The 18,061-nt window shown below is 38.9% G+C and overlaps 1 protein-coding gene across 1 annotated transcript; it reads right to left on the bottom strand.

Annotated features, from left to right (window-relative positions):
* Window positions 1-269: 269 nt before the first annotated feature.
* plekhd1 (pleckstrin homology domain containing, family D (with coiled-coil domains) member 1) lies at window positions 270-17,568 on the bottom strand (the record flags this gene model as incomplete). The annotated part of the gene is made up of 12 exons (XM_031309706.2): window positions 17,147-17,568; window positions 13,945-14,038; window positions 12,864-12,953; window positions 12,353-12,429; window positions 11,238-11,329; window positions 11,105-11,157; window positions 9,975-10,069; window positions 9,782-9,875; window positions 7,571-7,782; window positions 5,003-5,135; window positions 2,029-2,173; window positions 270-481 (listed from the first exon to the last, which is right to left on the bottom strand). Coding segments are annotated over exons 1-12 (1,452 nt in total), but the record flags the coding sequence as incomplete, so codon positions are not given.
* Window positions 17,569-18,061: the final 493 nt, after the last annotated feature.

Below are 18,061 nucleotides of genomic sequence, written 5' to 3'. Positions count from 1 at the left end.
CAGTATAGTACGTTGAAAAAAGTCATATTATAGTATGTTGAAAAAAGTGTTTAAAAAAGCCATAGTATAGTATGTTGAAAAGTGATAAAATAGCCATATTATAGTATGTCGAAAAAAAGTGCTAAAAAGCCGTAGTATATTATGTCAAAAAAGGTGATTAAAAAGCCATGGTATAGTATGTTGAAAAGTGATAAAAAGCCATAGAATAGTATGTCGAAAAAGTCATAAACAGCCACAAAATAGTATGTTGAAATAAGTGATAAAAAGCCATAGTATAGTATGTTGAAGAAAGTCATAGTATAGTATGTCATAAATAGTGTGTGATGCAGAGACTTACACCAGTGGCTCCTGGAGGCTCTCCTCTGGATGCGGCAGCTCTTTATTCTGCGTGCGGCAGCTTTGTGCAGATACACAGCATTCTTCATTATCGCTGGAAGTTTCGCCTCGATTTCCGCTGCACAGATACACTCCTCAAAGAATCCTGATTAAACACACATATCAGAAACACATCATATATATACACAGAATGCTGGTGTTGTTACACTGGTTTTCAGGAGTTTTCATGCCATAGCCATCATACATTATCAGGCTACAGCCACTCATTAGATTCCTTGATTTGTTTTGCTGATTAAGAATTGACCAACAAATATTAGTGGTAAGACTTAAGTCTCTAATTTACAGATGGAAAAAAACTAATATAAAATGCTCTCAATGTAAAGTACACCTCCTTTCATGCAATGCATGTCAATGTCATTGTGGGACCTAAGTATGGGAACAGCTAAGTAAAATGTGGACCTCTAAAAACATCTTGATATAAATGTTACTAAAGTATTCAAGATTACAGGAAAACTGTTAAATGTGTGTTTCTTCCGTAGACTGTAAATGGACAGAGCATGTGTGACATCACCCATTGGTTTGTGGAGAGCTGCTCTGAGGCGGCATGAGCAGTGATTGACAGTTAGACACCCCCCCCTGGCCCTGATTGGTGCATCTGAACAGGGAGCGGTGGATTTTTGGTGGTGCCAGAGGAGCCAGATTTTTTTTTAAATGACCTGCTTCATGTAGTTCTACTGGAACATATGGTCAGTTTCAGCAAATATGACAGAAAGTTAGTTTTATAAGTCTTACCTATTGTACCTTTAATATTAAAATGTATGGATGGAGACATGAAATGAGAATATTGAATTATTAGCACTGCCATTTTTATACAGTATAATTTTAGAGCTGCAACGATTATTTAACTAATAGGTTAGTCAATCAACAAAAAATAATCAGCAACAAATTGATAATCAACTAATTGTTTTAGCAATTTTCAAACAAACATGCCAAATCAATTCCATGGTTACAGCTTCTTAAAAGGTGAGGATTTTATGCTTTATTTGTCACATATGTTTTGTGATTAGTTCGGGGAAAAAAAAACTATATGAATACATCATCTCGAAAAAATATAACAGGCATCTTTCATGTTTTTGTGACATTTTATAAACCAAACAATAAATCGAGAACATAGTCGACATATTCACCAATAATGAAAATGATTATTAGTTACAGCCCTAATAGTTTGAGGCAATTTCTGTTGAATAAATGACATTAAAAGTAAAACGTAAAAACCCTCATCTTTCTGTCGACAAAAGAAATAAAAAATGCTTTATCCAAGAATGATATCTGCTGAATGTGATAAACATGTTATAAAAACTCTATCCAGAGGAGGGTAGTCACACAGGTGTATGTGTCAGATCAGATTATGCACTTCACATCTTCACTGTATGTGTGTTTAAGAGCATTTGGATCAGTACGTAAACCTGTTGCAGAGAATTATGTGAGCTAATCTGCTTAAATGCATATGTATGACTTGGGGATACTTATGATATTCTTGCTGCCATCCTCATGTATAGGAACTATCAAATCAAACTTCTGTGACTTAGTGTACTAAATGCAATCTTGCAGCACACATGTGGTCTATCAAAGACACACAAAAAAATATATATATATTTGATCAGTTATGAAGGTATCAGTGAATGCACTCACTCCTCAGCTCCGTCACATCCCCCTTCATCTTCTGGTCTGTCTCCTTGGTCCGCTCCAGCGAGTCCAGGCCTTCCTCCAGGTCCTGCAGAGCCTCTTCAGCCTGCTTCAGTCTCTTCTCCAGCTCCACCCGAGACTCTATCTCTGCCTGGGGCAAACAGGAAAACACACAGAATGTTAGTGAAAACGTATTTGGGTTAAATCGATATACTGCATCTGTATGTGGATATTTAAGGGTTTAAGTATTGGGCTATTAATGATAAACTGAGCTGATGTGATGGAGAAAAGATTTCCCTAAGCTTAAGAGGTCACAGCTTACTCAAATCCAAACTGTCTCAGGATGAACTGAAAGTTCGTTAGCACCTTTATAGTTATGTAAAACAAGTATTAGAATACAACAATGTTGAATTTAAATACTTTATTTATATATACTTAAATAATTTTGTATGGCTTTAGTCCAAAAAATTCATAATAATTATCAGCCTGTAAAACAAATTGTGTAGAGTATTAGCCTGGAGAAATTGGTTGACAGTTGAGGTTTGGCTATTTGCTCAGGAGAACTTACAACAATACAGGTGTTTGTCTCTTAAACTACTTGAATATTGGGTAACACTTTACTTGAAGGTACAGTATCTGCATAAGAGTGACATAACACATGAACCCTAACCCTAACTCTAACCATAACTTTTCATGACAAAAACCGAATGACACTTACTAAAAGCAGCATTATGTCATAAAGTTTATGACTTGTTTATAATGTTTATGACACGTCCATGACAGTGTCATGTCACTCTTATGTAGATACCTTCAAGTAAAGTGTAACCGAATAATTTTTGCCAACAATGCAGTTTGACTGAGGCCTGAAGGAAGACAGAGTGAAAACAGTGAGTGATGGATACGAAGCACAGAAGAAACAGAGGTACTTTCATACAGAGGAACTGGACAAGAGAAGACGATGAGCTTTTTTTCTTCCAGTAAATGTAATGTGAGATCAGCTCTCCATGCCAGAGAGACTCAGCACATCAGACTGGGTGCCAGGAAAAATATCTAATGGGATGAACATCCCAGAATATCAACGTTACACCCAACTGGTGTCTAAAAAATATTCACCAGAGTTATTTGCACAAGCCGAGCCTTGAACAAATGTTTAAGTAGGTATTTTAAAGGTCCCATGGCATGACAATTTCACTTTATGAGGTTTTTTAACATTAATATAAGTTCCCCTAGCCTGCCTATGGTCTCCCAGTGGCTAGAAATGGCGATAGGTGTAAACCGAGTCCTGGGTATTCTGCTCTGCCTTTGAGAAAATGAAAGCTCAGATGGGCTGATCTAGAATCTTCTCCTTATGACATCATAAGGGGAAAGGTTACCTCCCCTTTCTCTGCTTCGCCCACCCAGAGAATTTGGCCCGCCCATGAGAAAGAGAGAGACATCATGGCTTGCAAACAAGCAAAGTGGCAGTTGGTCAAGGCCACACCCCCACCTTCCACCTTGCCCCCCCCCTCTCTCCTCCTCAATAGCATTTAAAGCTACAGACACAGAAATGGCACATCCTAAGGAAAGCTCATTGTGGGACTGGCTCTAGTGGCTGTAATTCTGCACCAAGGCTGATTTTAGGGAAAGAGACTTCAGGTACAGTATTAGGGGACCACTAAGGCCTATATAAAAGAGACTTCAGATACAGTATTAGGGGACCTCTAAGGCCTATATAAAAGAGACTTCAGATACAGTATTAGGGGACCATTAAGGCCTGTATAAAAGCATCCAAAAAGCAGCATGCCATAGGACCTTTAGGTTACTACTATTTAGAATCAATATTGTTGATTTAGAATTTTTCAGACAAACTGCAGGATTAAATGTTCCTTTTCGGATTGTGAAAATTCTCCTAATTATTAAGATAAAAACAATTGGATTATCTGAACCATTATTATTATTACAACAAACTAGGTTGTTTTTCTTAGCTTATGAAAAGTGACTACGTTTGGATATAGAATTTGATGTGTTACGTGCTTAGAAACATTTACACTTTCATGTTTGGAAACACAATTTACAGAATGTATAATTGACCGTAAAACTGAATATATAAAAAATGAAAATCATTAAAAACATTTAAAAACCTTCTGTCTAGTGTCAGGTCCAATTTTTTTTCAGGGTTGTGGGGCTTACATTTATCAGTTCAGTATTTACAAAAATCCAGTACAAGGACAGCTTAACACAACCATCGTTCCTGTTATTAGTTCCCCCTGAGCAGTTCCTGCTGCTAATCAGAGGCAACAGGTCTGCTGTGACAGGCTTGAAACAGGAGTGTTATCACCCCTTTTTTGCATTTATTGTACCTCAGGTAGAGCTATGTTTTAATGTGTTTACAAGTCTTACAAAAGTCATGATTTAGAGGCCTAAAATACATTTAAAACTCACACTTCAGCTGCCGTTACAATAAATGGTTATGAAGTTAATTATAATAATGAACTGCTCTGGTTGGGCAGAGCCATGCTGGGAATTACCTAAGGCCACAGGACTTGTGCTAATAAGGAAAAGAAATGTATAATGTGTCTCTGTCACGTCTAAGAAAGCTAACAGAAGAGTCTGGAAAATGACAAACACAATCCACACAGAGCCAACAAAAAGTCCAATTAAGTAAAATAAGGGATATCACCTGTGTGGAACTATACATGAAAACGTAAACCTGGCAGCTGATCAATATGGTGACCTTTAAACTGACTTTGAGCAGTGTTTTGTTGCTGTGTAATATCAGCAGAGTTATGCTGTGTTACCTGAGTATTATTTGGGCATTTTCAGCCTTTATTTTGATAGGACAGCAGAAGACATGAAAGGGGAGAGAGAGGGGGGAACAACATGCAGCAAAGGGCCACAGGTCAGAGTTGAACCCAGGCCCGCTGCTTCGAGGAGTAAACCTCGATATATGGGTGCCTGCTCTACCAACTGAGCTATCCGGGCACCCACGCTGTTGTGTTACCTTGAGCTCGGCCTCGGTCTGCTGCTTGTCCACGGTGAGCTGAGAGAGCGACTGCTGCAGCGTCCGAGCCTGAGACGAGTAGTACTCCCTCTCCTGCTGCAGGATTTTAGCCCGCTGCTCGTTCTCCCTGAGCCTGGACGACAGAAAAACACATTCAAACAGGGAAAAGACTTCACACGACATAATAAATAGCTCTGTACGAATTAGAACATGTTCATCATGCAGATATTGGCAATTTTAATGATTTTGGCATTATTTAAAGCCCTTTAGAAAATTGGAAAAGCTGTTTTGTTGCAAGAAAAAAGCTACGGATAATGCTTCAGTTGCTCTTCACTGTCAGGACTGCATATCTTGGTGCCATGCACACAAACACACACCTGTGGTTTGATTTTAAGGTTAAAACACAGAACCACAGAACTTTATTACAAATGAAATGCACATATTCACTTTCTGTGAACATGGTAATTCAGTGAATTGTCATTTCCGATGCTGGTTTTTGTACAGATTTAACTAAATATAATATGTTCATTATTCATGAATGAGTAAGCAGTAAGCAGGTAAGGTAATGGTAAGCAAATTGTGCTACCTTTGGACAGTGGCTGGCTAGCTTTCACAGTTTCCCCGTATTATATTTTATTATATTATATTGTTTTTGATATATTATTTTTTATCATGATATGATTGTAAGAAAAAGCAAAAATATAAGTGAGAGAGCAGAAATTCATGGCAAACTGAGATCTCAAACATATTTCAAGTACGTAAAAATATGTACAATGATGATATAAATGATAATGTAATTTATGAGGTAACCGTCCAATGAAACTGTCCTGTCATAAATTCTACCTTTGTAAAACATTGTGTCAGAATGGTGCTGATTCAACTCTACCGTCATTTTTAAGACATTACAGTATGTCCGGTGTTTCTGCTACTTTTGCTCCTCAATAATATGTAAATAAGGTGGACAAAATATAAGAAACACCTTTCAGGGAAAGAAATGAAGGAAACCATGTTTTTATACTAAATATATTGTTGCTGCACCATTGGATGTAACTGTTTCCAATAAAAATACTTGTTAAAATTGGGTCTAATCTAACAGCCTTAAAAACATCATCATCATAGATTTGAGTTAACATGCAAACAACTGAAGGAATAGCCTCAACAAAATATATATATTTTAACCAGTATTTGTTGCAGGAATGTTGTTTTGCAATGCAGTTGCGTCTCAACTTGATTTTGCATTTGGTATGAAAACGGTCCTGTATGATTTATAGTTGTATTTTTGTATTTGTCCATGCAGCTGCAGTAGTTATCTGTCAGTCAGAGGACGACCGAGAAGAGGAGGAAAGCGAAGGCAGAGCTCGTGGAAACATAACATTATGGTTTGTATATTCTAGTGTTGTATATTCTATTCTAAAACATTAGTGCTATACAGTCAATAGCTGCTGCCTTGTAATATCCCACTTACTGGTGCTGATCAATGGGGCTGGTTGTTTAGGGATCAATACACATTTCCACTAGTTGTTACATCATCTGTGCCATTAGCATAGAGGTTCCCTGCATGGGCATGGGAGTCTTTGACCCTTCGGATGCCAAAACCTAATCGCAGGCTAAAGCCCTAAGTCAACCTATAGCAGTGTTGGACTTAAGATCGGTCTTAAGACCGCTTTTTGAAGGTCTCGTCTTGGAATCAACAGCATTTTTACTCAGTCTCGGACAAACAGGACTCAGGATTTTATTTCAAGACCTGTCAAGACCACAACTGCAGGGATATCACTAAGTAGCCTGTATAAAATACAATGGTCTATTTCTATTTGTTAACATCATTACTGTGATTGGATGTAAAACGTCCTGCATCAAATGCAATCAATAACTTGACTCAATTCTAATTTGAAATTTGTTACTGTTAACCCCCTCTCAGAGACTGAAGAAGTAGCTCTGGCTGTCTGGCCCTGCCTTGGTCTTGGTCTTGACTTGGTCTGGCCCTGCCTTGGTCTTGGTCTTGACTTGGTCTGGCCCTGACTTGGTCTTGGTCTTGGCTCGGTCTCAACCCCTCAAAGTCTGGGCTTCTTTCTGTCTCAATGCACTCTGGTCTTGGTGATGACTTGGTCTCGGTTTAGGTGGTCTTGACTACAACACTCACCTATAGTACCTTTGATTGTTTTTTATTGGTATTGATACAGTGTTTCTAATGTGACCCTGACACTTACAGATGTTCTTAGGTATTCACTGCCATTCATTTTTATCCATCTGGCCCAGTTTAATGCAACTTAACTTTATACAGTATATGTAGTACGGGGTCCCTACTCTGTCTCTCTTTCAGCTAAGGAGTCCTTGGCCCAAAAAATGATGAAGACTTTAAAGGACTTCTAAATGAAAACAGAATGGCTCAGATAATTTTTAAGCTTTTAACTTTAGGAAAGAAGTTAAAATAACCCCAAAAGGACTTTTAAAAAAGACATTAGTAAAATGAAAAGTCTGTTGTACAACAACTGGTTTTGTTCTACTTTTGCTGCGCTAAACCAGTAATCCCAGTCTGAAGCTGGATTCTGTCTCCGAGGTGTCACTCACTTTTCATCAGCATGCTCCTTCTCCTTCAGCAGGATCTTCATCTGCTCCTCGATGTGTTGCAGGTCCTGCAGCAGGTTCACGTCTCCGGGATCCCCGCCGTCCTCAGGCTTCCTGCAGGCCGGGCTCTCCTCTGCCGCCTCGGCCTCCTTTTCCTCCTTCTCCTCCTTCAACCCCAGCAGCTCCAGAGTTCTCTGTTTCTCCAGAGAGAGCTCCTGAGGGACAAAACAACAGATTCACATTATACAGAATCTACTCAAGTCGGAAAGAGTTTAACCTATACAGGTGTAATGTATTAATATCTCTTTTTCAATGAAATTAACAGGACGTTACATTGGAAAAAGTAAAGCTAAATAAATAACCTCCCTGTAAATTTCAACAGAATAAATCTCGAGTCCACTCACTGGCGAGGTGCTTGAAAGCTCTGGAAAAAAACTAGTATGTCATTGGACCTTTACTTAAGATTTCTTTTTTTTTAAATTAACGGGACGGTCAACAATGATCTTTTCATACATTTTCAGGTCTTTTACAGATGCAGCATCCAACTTTGTGAATGGGTGACTATTTATATTAAACTATATATTATAGTTATACTGTATAAACAAACAGTTCAGTTATGTAAAATCTTAAGATTCGGCAAAGAAAGACAAAGTTTCTACGTTAACACGTATGTTATCAAAGACCCTCCTTCAGCCACATATAAATGTTAAATATGTTGTTTTTTTTTAGATTAATTATGTTATTCTTAGGAAAAAAAGTCATGATTCTTAAAGGAATGGTTCAACATTTTGGGAAATTTACTTATTTGCTTTCTTGCTTTGAGTTAGATGGAAATTGTTGTATACCACTCCAATGTCAGTCTATTAACTGTCTGGACTTTGGATGGAGCGCAGAGCAGATTGCCTGTCAACTGGCAGACTTTTTTTTCCGTCAAAGCTCCGGACGTGTAGGGAGGATGGGCCCCGATCATCTGATAAATACAACGTGAGCGATTAGAGGAGAGCGGGGAGTTGAGCAGGGAGCGATATTGAGTGGAGCGGCTTTGAGCGGGGGACATGCCGCTCACATGCTCTGCAGCCAGCAGCAGATTAGCTTAGCACAAAGTCTGGAAACTGGGGGCAACGGCCAACTGGATCGGTCCAAAGGTAACAAAATCTGCCTCTGAATCTCGCTAGTTAACATGTTACATCTTGTTTGGTTAATCCGTTAAAAAAAAAGTATAGAAATAACATTTGTAGTTTTAGGGGAATAATATTACAAAATGTTTCTTGGCCTGTAGCAGTGACTTCCTGGAGTCTTTGTTGGTTGCCTGGGAAACAAACGAGATATAACATGTTAACTATGAGCTTTAGAGGTGCTGGTAGACAGATTTTGTTACCTTTGGATGGAACCAAGGTAGCCGTTTACCCTTGTTTCCAGTCTTTATGCTAAGCTAAAATAACCAGCGCAGCTTCATACTTAACAGAGAGACGTGACATTGGTATCCATCTTCACATATAACTCTCAACAAGAAAGAAAATAAGCATAATTCCCAAAATGTCAAACTACTCCTTTAATTCTTGATTTTTGTTGTGGTTATAATCCCAGAATTCAGTTTTCTACATGGCTCCAATCCCCTTCCACAGGAAGTTGCATAAATGTCAAATGTCAAATGTATCACGTTAGCAACCTGAGTTTGTTACACAACTTAGCAGTTGTAACATTACATGATCTGAATCGAGCACCAGAGTTCTCTTTAACTCATCAATAAGTTATTATTGTTACCCTAGTCTCGCATTGCCAGACCCTCCTCCACAGCACTGCGGAGGAGGGTCTGGCTAGTCCACACAGCGTTCCAGAATGGGAAAAAAACGTGCTCTGATTTATTGGCATTTCTTTAAACCAATCACAATCGTCTTGGGCGATGCTAAGCACCAGACGGAGCCACGGTGCCTGAGCAAAATAGCCTCGGGAAGGAACTTGTTGAAAAAGGTTGTTTAGTCGTGCAAGAGAAAACTCAGATTGGACAGATAGTCTAGCTAGCTGTCTGGATTTACCCTGCAGATATCTGAGGAGCAGTTAACTATGGTTACTGTCCTCAGAAATCCACCAGAGTTTAGAACGCCAACACAAAGAAAACAGAAGGAAACGGACATCCAGCTGACGGCACCGAAACAAACGTCGTCGATAAATACACTATTGTTACCCTGGCAGGATGAGTTACTTTTTTCATACCTCAATGGATTTCTGCAGAATTACGGTTAAACTGCTCAGCTCTTCTTTTTCACTCTCAACACCTTTCAGGGACTGAGCTGTGCCGTCCAGGTCTCTGCCAGCATCACACAACAAAATACAAAATCACCTTCATTTACAGGCTTGTGCAGTACATTCATTGTGAGTTAACGTAAACAGGAAAATAGTTTTTTACAGTTTAATATGCTCCTGCTCCGCCTTCAGCTCCAACACCACCTCCTCAAACTTCATCTTCTCCTCCTCCAGAACCTGGTTCAGACGCTCCAGCTCCTGCACACACACACACACACACACACGCACACACACACACACACACAATCGCACACACAAACACACACACACACACGGACGCACACACAAACACACACACACACACACACACACACACACTCACACACACGCACACGCATGCGTGTATGTGATTATTAAAATGAAGGATCATGACGACAAATGACGTGAAGGTCAAACAAAAGACTATCCAAGAAGTCATCTTGCGCTCTGGGATATTATGGCATTTTGCACCGCTTTATATAATTTTATACACTTGACCCTTGTCTTCCATTTGACCATGTACTTGTTGTCCCGAAAATCAACCCTTTTTCTGACGTTTTCGTCTCTTTTATTGACACTTTTGTCTCTTTTTTAAATGTTTTTGTCTCTTTTTTTACGTTTAACGTTTCTTTTCACTACCATTTACAATATAAACACCACTAACACCAAGTTATTACATTTTTATATATATATATATATATATATATATATATATATATATATATAGCATTTTTGGAATTCATGGTCAGTACATGTCATTTATAGGAAATTATACCAAATTCTTGAGTTAAAAAAAGCAGAAATTATAAACTATTTAGACTCATATTAAAGGAAGGATAATTACAGAAGTGTAAATGTCAATGTTCAGTCTGGTTTTGAAACTTTTTTTTTATAAAACACCCAAAAGTCGATGAAAGTAGAGATCCTATCTTTTGTTGTACTTGCGAAGCGTGATGTATGGAATCATCCAAATTAGGTAGTCAAAAAGAAACCCATATTTCTGATATAGACATTTTTAAAAACGGGTCAAATTTGACTCGAAGACAACACAAGGGTTAACAATTAATTGATTTATCAAAAAAAATAAATCCGTGAAAATAATAGTCATGTATATAAGTAACATCTAAAGTACATACTGTACATTTTTGAATGGTTTATTAAAAATACTAGTTCTACTCTTTTTATTCCAAACTCATAAAACATGTTGTGTTGTGTTACGTGATGATACCAGAGGAGAGAATAAAAAGGTCTCACCTCTCTCTGTGCTCTTTGATGACTCAGCTCCTCAGTCTCTTCCATCAGTTTATCTGGAGAAAGAAAACCATTTCACGTAAACTGCGTCCGCTTGTTAAACCTTTAAAAAGCTCAGTGTACCCCCCATGTTTACCCAGATACTCCTGCTTCTCCTTGGCCAGCTGCAGCCCCTGAGCCTCCAGACTCTCGATCATGGCCTCGCCCAGCTGGGCATTCTTCCACGTGCTGTTAGACAAACAGAGATTTTTGAAAAACCAGGATGATTAGTAAATTGAAAACACAGTTAGCACGTAAACAGATGCTTTCCATCATTTGTAGCCATGCTAGCGACATGAGTCTAGGAATGACAGTGGACCACTTTGGTCCAGACTAAAAAATTTAAACTATTATTAATTGGATTGTCGTGAAACATTCATGTTCCCAAGAGGATGAATCACTCTTTTCCTCTCAGGTTGAATTTGTGGTTTGTGGCTCAGGGTGAAATATGACAACTTTTGGATGGATTGCCATGGAAATTTTCTACAGACATTCATGTTTTCATGTATTCTACATTTTTCAGCAGATCAAAGTTTCCACTTTTTCAGTAAACTATCTCAACAATTATTGGATGGATTGCCATAAAATCTTATTCAGATGGTTCCCCCTGTTATCATGCTGACACACTAAGATAGTAAACAACAACGTTACATCTGCTAAACATCAGCATGAAAGCATTGCCATGTGAGCTTGTTAGCATGCTGATGTCTTTTTAAAAGCTGTAGCTGACAAAGTGAATGTTATATCTCAAAAGATTTGTCTGAACATTGTGATTTTGGTTGTTACAGGTCATTATGCTACAGTGACAGTTGTGGTTGCGTCAGGCCTTCATCTCTAACATGTACTACTTAAAGTCTCAAGTGTATAAAATTCATTGAAAATGTCTGACTTTAGCAACTCTGGGATTGTCTCATTTTTTCCACAAACAAAAATGTATTCTATAATGATAATAGTAATAATTTTTCAGTGCCTTGCTCAAGAGCACCTTGGCAGTGCCCAGGAGGTGAACTGGCACCTCTCCAGCTACCAGTCCACCACCATACTTTGGTCCGTATGGGGACTTGAACCATCCAGTTCCCAACACAAGTCCCTACAGACTGAACTACTGCCACCCATAATATCCAAACAAAGGGGTTTTAAAATGTATATCTTGTGTGTGTAATTCCTTCAGAAGAGCAACATTTAAAAGGAGATTTTGTGTCATATACTTACACTTTCCCTGAGTCCTGCAGCATTTCCATCCACTGGACCTGCTCCTCCCCAGACTCAGCAGCCAGGACTATGGTGCCCTGGGGGGCGGATATGTAATATTATACATCAGCAGCTTGTCAATAATGGGCTTAGGCTGTACAATAGACAGTGGATTTCCATCTTTGGGCTGCTGAGATAGTCAAAATTGATGTAACACTGTTTTGTCCCGGTGTGCAGTTATATTCACTATATTATGTGTCCCATTTGTTGCAGGATCAGGCTGTATCTCAAATCATTACAGTTATAAAATGACAATTTATAAAAAAGCTATTTTAATTTTGCTCTCCAAGCTGCTTTGTCATGCATTGAATTGTGACTTTTCACTAAGTGTATGATGCTATTTTGTTGTTGCATGGTGTCTGTGTGCACCTATGCCTTGCTCTGTTTTAAAAAAATTATTTTTAAGCCTCTGCCAGGCTGATAAATGATAAAGTAATGGAGAAATTAAAGTGTGACAGGATACTGGTCTTACAGTGAAGTCTTCCAGGTTGACCACGATGGCAAAGGGCATGCCCATGTTTTCATTAGCTGACACCAGACATCCTCCCAAAGGAATGACTCCCTGAGACAAAAACACATCACACTTTCATGTCATTTATGTTTTCATCTGGATAATTCACATAAAAGCCTTCGGTTTATAAAAGCAAACAGTGACTTAAACACATAGATATTCTAAAACCTCCTTAATCTTCATGTGCACTAGTGCTGGGATGGTATGCTTTTGTCCCGATTCGATTCTTTCCCGATACATGGGTGCCGATTGCATTTGTACTGCGATTTTCATTTATTGCGATTCTTAAAGTGTTGCAATTTGATAGTTTCCAAAGTTGATTTATACACTTCTAGAGACAATGTATCATGATACAACTAATTGTTTTCTAAAAAAAATGCACATCACATGTCAGTCTGACATTTATTTCATTTGTAAAGACGTACATAACATGCATTTCTTCGTTTTGCTGGAAACAAATATGATGTATTCGCTGTCAGCAGTACTGTACAAATAGAAAATATTAAGATGAATCATTGGTAAAACAAAATAAAATAAAAACTAGAATCAGTTTTAAAAGTCGTCGGCAAAAAAATCATGATACATATATTAAAAAAAATGTCCACCCACCCACTGTTAAGATTTATTAATTTGATTAGGACAATGCACAATAATCCCCATTTCTGTGAATGCTCCAGTGTTAGCCAGACGTTTAATTTTCAGCTGTAGTCCTAGTTACCTAGCATGCATGTCTTTATGGTGGGAGGAAACCGGAGAACACTCACGCAAACATGGGGAGAACATGCAAACTTCACACAGAAAGGCCCTGCCCAGACCGGGGTTCAAACGCTGCCCAGATCAGTGATCGAACTCTGAAGTGCCAATTTGCTGTGAGGCAGAAGTGCTAGTTCGATCACTATATATATATACACACAGTATTTCCTCTATGTTGATTTTGTGATGTATATATATATATATATATATATATATATATATATATATATCAGTGTTTCCTTCAGGATTTTTTTCCCACCAAGTGTTCAGAGAAGATGCAGTGGCTCACCTTGGGGTGGATGTTGAAGTACCTGTTGGTCTCAAAGTTTCTCTTCTCGCTCTCTGCATAGTAGAGCAAGAAGCTGTCTTTGATGATGAAGAATCTTTGTACCGAGGAAGACAAAGAAAGCAGCAGTGAGTCAACCCCGCGGGACTGAAAGGAAACCGTCTGCCCATGTTCTCAATCAAAGCTGTTTGATAACCTGCCCGCTGATACATTTTAGTTCATTATACAGTAAAAACAATGCTTAAACATTCATGCTTCTGCCTCTTTCTAGATATATTTATTTCATTCACAAATAACGAGTGACATGTATAATTCATCCTGTGAAGGAGCTGCTTATTACTGTTTATACTGCTGCTTTGTTTATTTAATGATTTAGAAGTTTAGTGGTCGACAACCTTTATTTCTTGCGATCCATTAATACTAAGCAGCACTTGCCACTCATCATCTCGAGCTGCATGTCTATGAGTAAAATTATACAGTATTTCATAAGAAAAAAGCAAAGATAAAAAATGTTGTGTTGCAGAATCCTGCTTGTTCTTATTTTTTACCCAAGTAATTAACTAGAGACCCTGTATACCCTTTTCCCACCCAAATTAGCGTGTATATTCTGCTAAAAATAGATTCCTTTCCCATTGCCAGTAGATTAGTATGCCTTTTTGTTTTTTTCTGGTGTGTCACATTTGACATCACAAATGCGCCAGACAACAGAGCTAGTAAACACTAGAATGCAGCATCAAGGCTGGTGACAATGTTACGGTGGTTACTTTTTTTTTTATATCTGTTTACAGTAAACTTCATTCAGTCACTCTTTCAAACTCGGTGCCGAATAATTTGCAACGATGTCCGAATGCTGCTTGGGTGGAGATGTTTGGAATTTGTGGCTGAGACGACAGAAGTCACCGACGGAGGCGCCACGTGTCAAAGCATCGCGCCAAAAAAGGTGCAAAAGAACACGTCCACACGGGTGTCATGTTTCCATTACTGCCGATCAGAGCTGGAGCCGATAAATACCCACGACTGGCCTACTGCAGAGTCACTGGTCCCGGGAGTGAACTTTGATTGTAACCTTTACCACTAAAGACAAAAGCCAGATGTTAGTGGATTTTTTGGCAAGTGGGTAAGGGATATTAGCATCATCTTGTGACCCATTGCGGAGGTCCTGACCACTGCTGACCACTGCTTTAGACATAGACAGTAAAAGAATGGACACAGCAACGCCATATACTTCGACAGAGACCAGTGAAGTCACTTTTCCGGTGATGGCTGAGTGTTACTGCGCAGCCTTCAACTGAGCTTGAAGACGTAGATGTGACGTGAGCAACCTGTCTGAAAGTTGGAAGTCTTCTGGTAGCTGTGCCAAGAGAAATCTCAATCATTCCCAATCTAGCAGAGACGGAGAGCGTAGGTATATGTAAGGAGATAACATAGGCACATGCTAATTATTGCTAACTAAAATGCTAGTTAACATTAGTAATTAAACTTAAACAGCTAATGTAAGTCGGAACTGCCTGCGAACTTCTCCTGTACTATATGGTCATTTCTCTACTATGCAACAGTAAGTCGCGTGGTTATGACACAATCGTTAGCCTATTTTTACAAAAACGCCTGTTACGGAGCCATAACGTGAGGTACAAGGTAATGGAGCCTTTTGTACATTGTCGTGTTTTTTTTAGAAATAAACAACGGACAAATAAAGTCTTCAGATGTAATCCTCAGAATTCAGATCCTCAGACGCTTCAGATGTAAAGTTATTCGCTGTCAAAGTGACGTCAAAATGAATGGCAGTCAATGGAATGCTATCAGAAGGTGATGGCTTATTAGCCTAAGAATCTCCCCATAGGAGGTACGCTTTCCAGATGTTCGCTTACCCCCTTGGCTTTAGATGACTGCAACTTCTCAGGTAGTCTGATCACAACATGTAGGGCTGATGATTTTTTGCCTCATCTTCAAATTAAGTGAACTAATTATTATGTGTGAACTACGGTAACTACATAAACTATATTGACATTTGTTGAAATAGATTTACATGTAACATGTTTACATGTTTGCGTGTCACTTTCAGGTCCTGTTATTGTATTATTGAAGTGTTTGGTGTACTAGTTAAAATAGTACACCAAATACTAAAAGTCTGAGTCTAAGTGACTTTGTATTCTTACTTCCATAAAGTTTTGGGACTTACCAGGGACAGATCTAATAAAAAATGGTCAAATTCTCTGCCGCAGTGTTCCTTGATATCCTGACTTTCAGTTCCAGCTTCCAAAAAGCTGGATCTTTCATGTCCCATAGTGTAACTCAATAGCATCTTTCATTAGACCCTCCTGTCTGTTAAATGTCAGCCCAAAAAGACATTATACAGTTATTTTCACAGGCTGAGTTTAACTCTTCATGACGATTGAACTGGCATTTATGTGTGAAATCAGTGGAGTGGCCCTTTAATTTCCCCCACAATTTAAAGTCTTTCTGAGGGTCAGTCACCCATATCTAAATGTCATCAGTGTTTGGCAGAACAACTTCCGTTTTTTTTTTAAGCTGGTGACAAATATCCTGAAATCTCTGAGCTCAAATTATTTTAACCTTTATGACATAAGCAAGTGTGCTGCAAATGGGCTCTCTGTATTGTCGTTTTAACTGTTATGTAAACTAAGAGCATTATTATTATTATAAAGTACTGATCCAGGCATTTTAACATCCAAAAAAAAGGCCTGTGGATAAGTACATCCTGTTGTTATATAAAGCCATGCTCTAATGTACATAGCATAAACATAAAATCCTAAATTTTATATATATATATATATATATACATATGTCTTACTACAGATGTTTTTAACTGCAGCTGTTATGCAAATGAAATAGTTTTTGCTCTCAGGACATTAGAATAATGATATTTTATACTGTGGTGTCAAATAAAAAGTCAATTTAAAGCTGTTTTTCAACAATCATTAACTTTTCAGGATTCAACAACTTGAATTTGACCGTTCTCTGAGAATAATCAGCATTTTTGTCTGGAACGGAGGAAACCTTTCTCCCTCCAAAATGTCAACTTTTAAAACATTTAAGAAAAAGCGTTTTTTTCCTATAAGCTTAACCTCTAGTGTTTTAAGTTCATGCAGATTTTAACAAAGGTTTGATAAGCAGCACTAGAAGCAGACAGATTTTCCCCGTACCGATAGCAAGAACTGCAGTATAGTAAAGTGCTCACTCTCACCTGCGGGACCATTTGGCCGACGGCCGTCCGAAAGGCCTCTTCCACAGCACCCCGTGCAGCTGCACCTTGGTGCTGATGTCCAACGCTTCCGAGTCTGACTGCTCCATCGACGACCAGGGCGAAAACAGAGAGTTTCTGGACGCAGACGAGAACATCCTCTCTGGCTTATCACGTCCTGGGAGGTGGGGCAAAAAAAAAAAAGAAATCAATAGAATAAAATAAATAATACTACAGTCAGTCAATAACAACTACTCCAATAACACCCAACACACACACAGAGGTGCATGTACTCTACAGTACAGCTGCAGGGACAGCTTCAATACAAAACAGGACAAAGTAGCAAACAAATCCCAATAACTGAGCAGGGTGGAATGATGTAGCTGCCAATACGCTCATCAGCTGGAGGCCGAATGACTGCACAGCACAGCGTAAGAGATAAAAAAAAAACTGGGATGACAGAGAGAAAGAGGGAGGGAGGAAGAGGAGGGATACTGGGAGGCGATGGGGGAGGGAGGGAAGCTTTAGGAATGAGTTGCTAAATCTGAAGCCAGTCAATACATTCCAGCCAGTAAAAGCTGTTAGAGATTACTGCACTTGCCGCAATCTCCAGCTCTTGGCAGGTATGATCTCTCTGGTCTCTCCATCCACCCACCCACCCATCCATCGCTCCATCCATCCATCCATCCACCCATCGTTCCAGCAGTGAATTAGGAGATCATCTGGGTCAGAGGCGTGGCTGCACGACTTCTGGTAAAGAGGATGGAGCGTCAGAGCGGTCAACATGCAGCTCAGCGACGTGAGTATCAGATTATTTTACACATGTGTCAGAGTGGATGGACAGCAGCTTAAAAGGATATTGACAGCTCAGCTGCAACAGAGAAAAGTGCATGAGCCTGCAGACGTTTTTTTTTTTTT

Source organism: Sander lucioperca, chromosome 18 (genome assembly GCF_008315115.2).
Source record: "Sander lucioperca isolate FBNREF2018 chromosome 18, SLUC_FBN_1.2, whole genome shotgun sequence".
NCBI lineage: Eukaryota > Metazoa > Chordata > Actinopteri > Perciformes > Percidae > Sander > Sander lucioperca.
The sequence above is the reverse complement of the archived record's forward strand: the minus strand, read 5'-3'. Positions and strand labels throughout refer to the sequence as shown.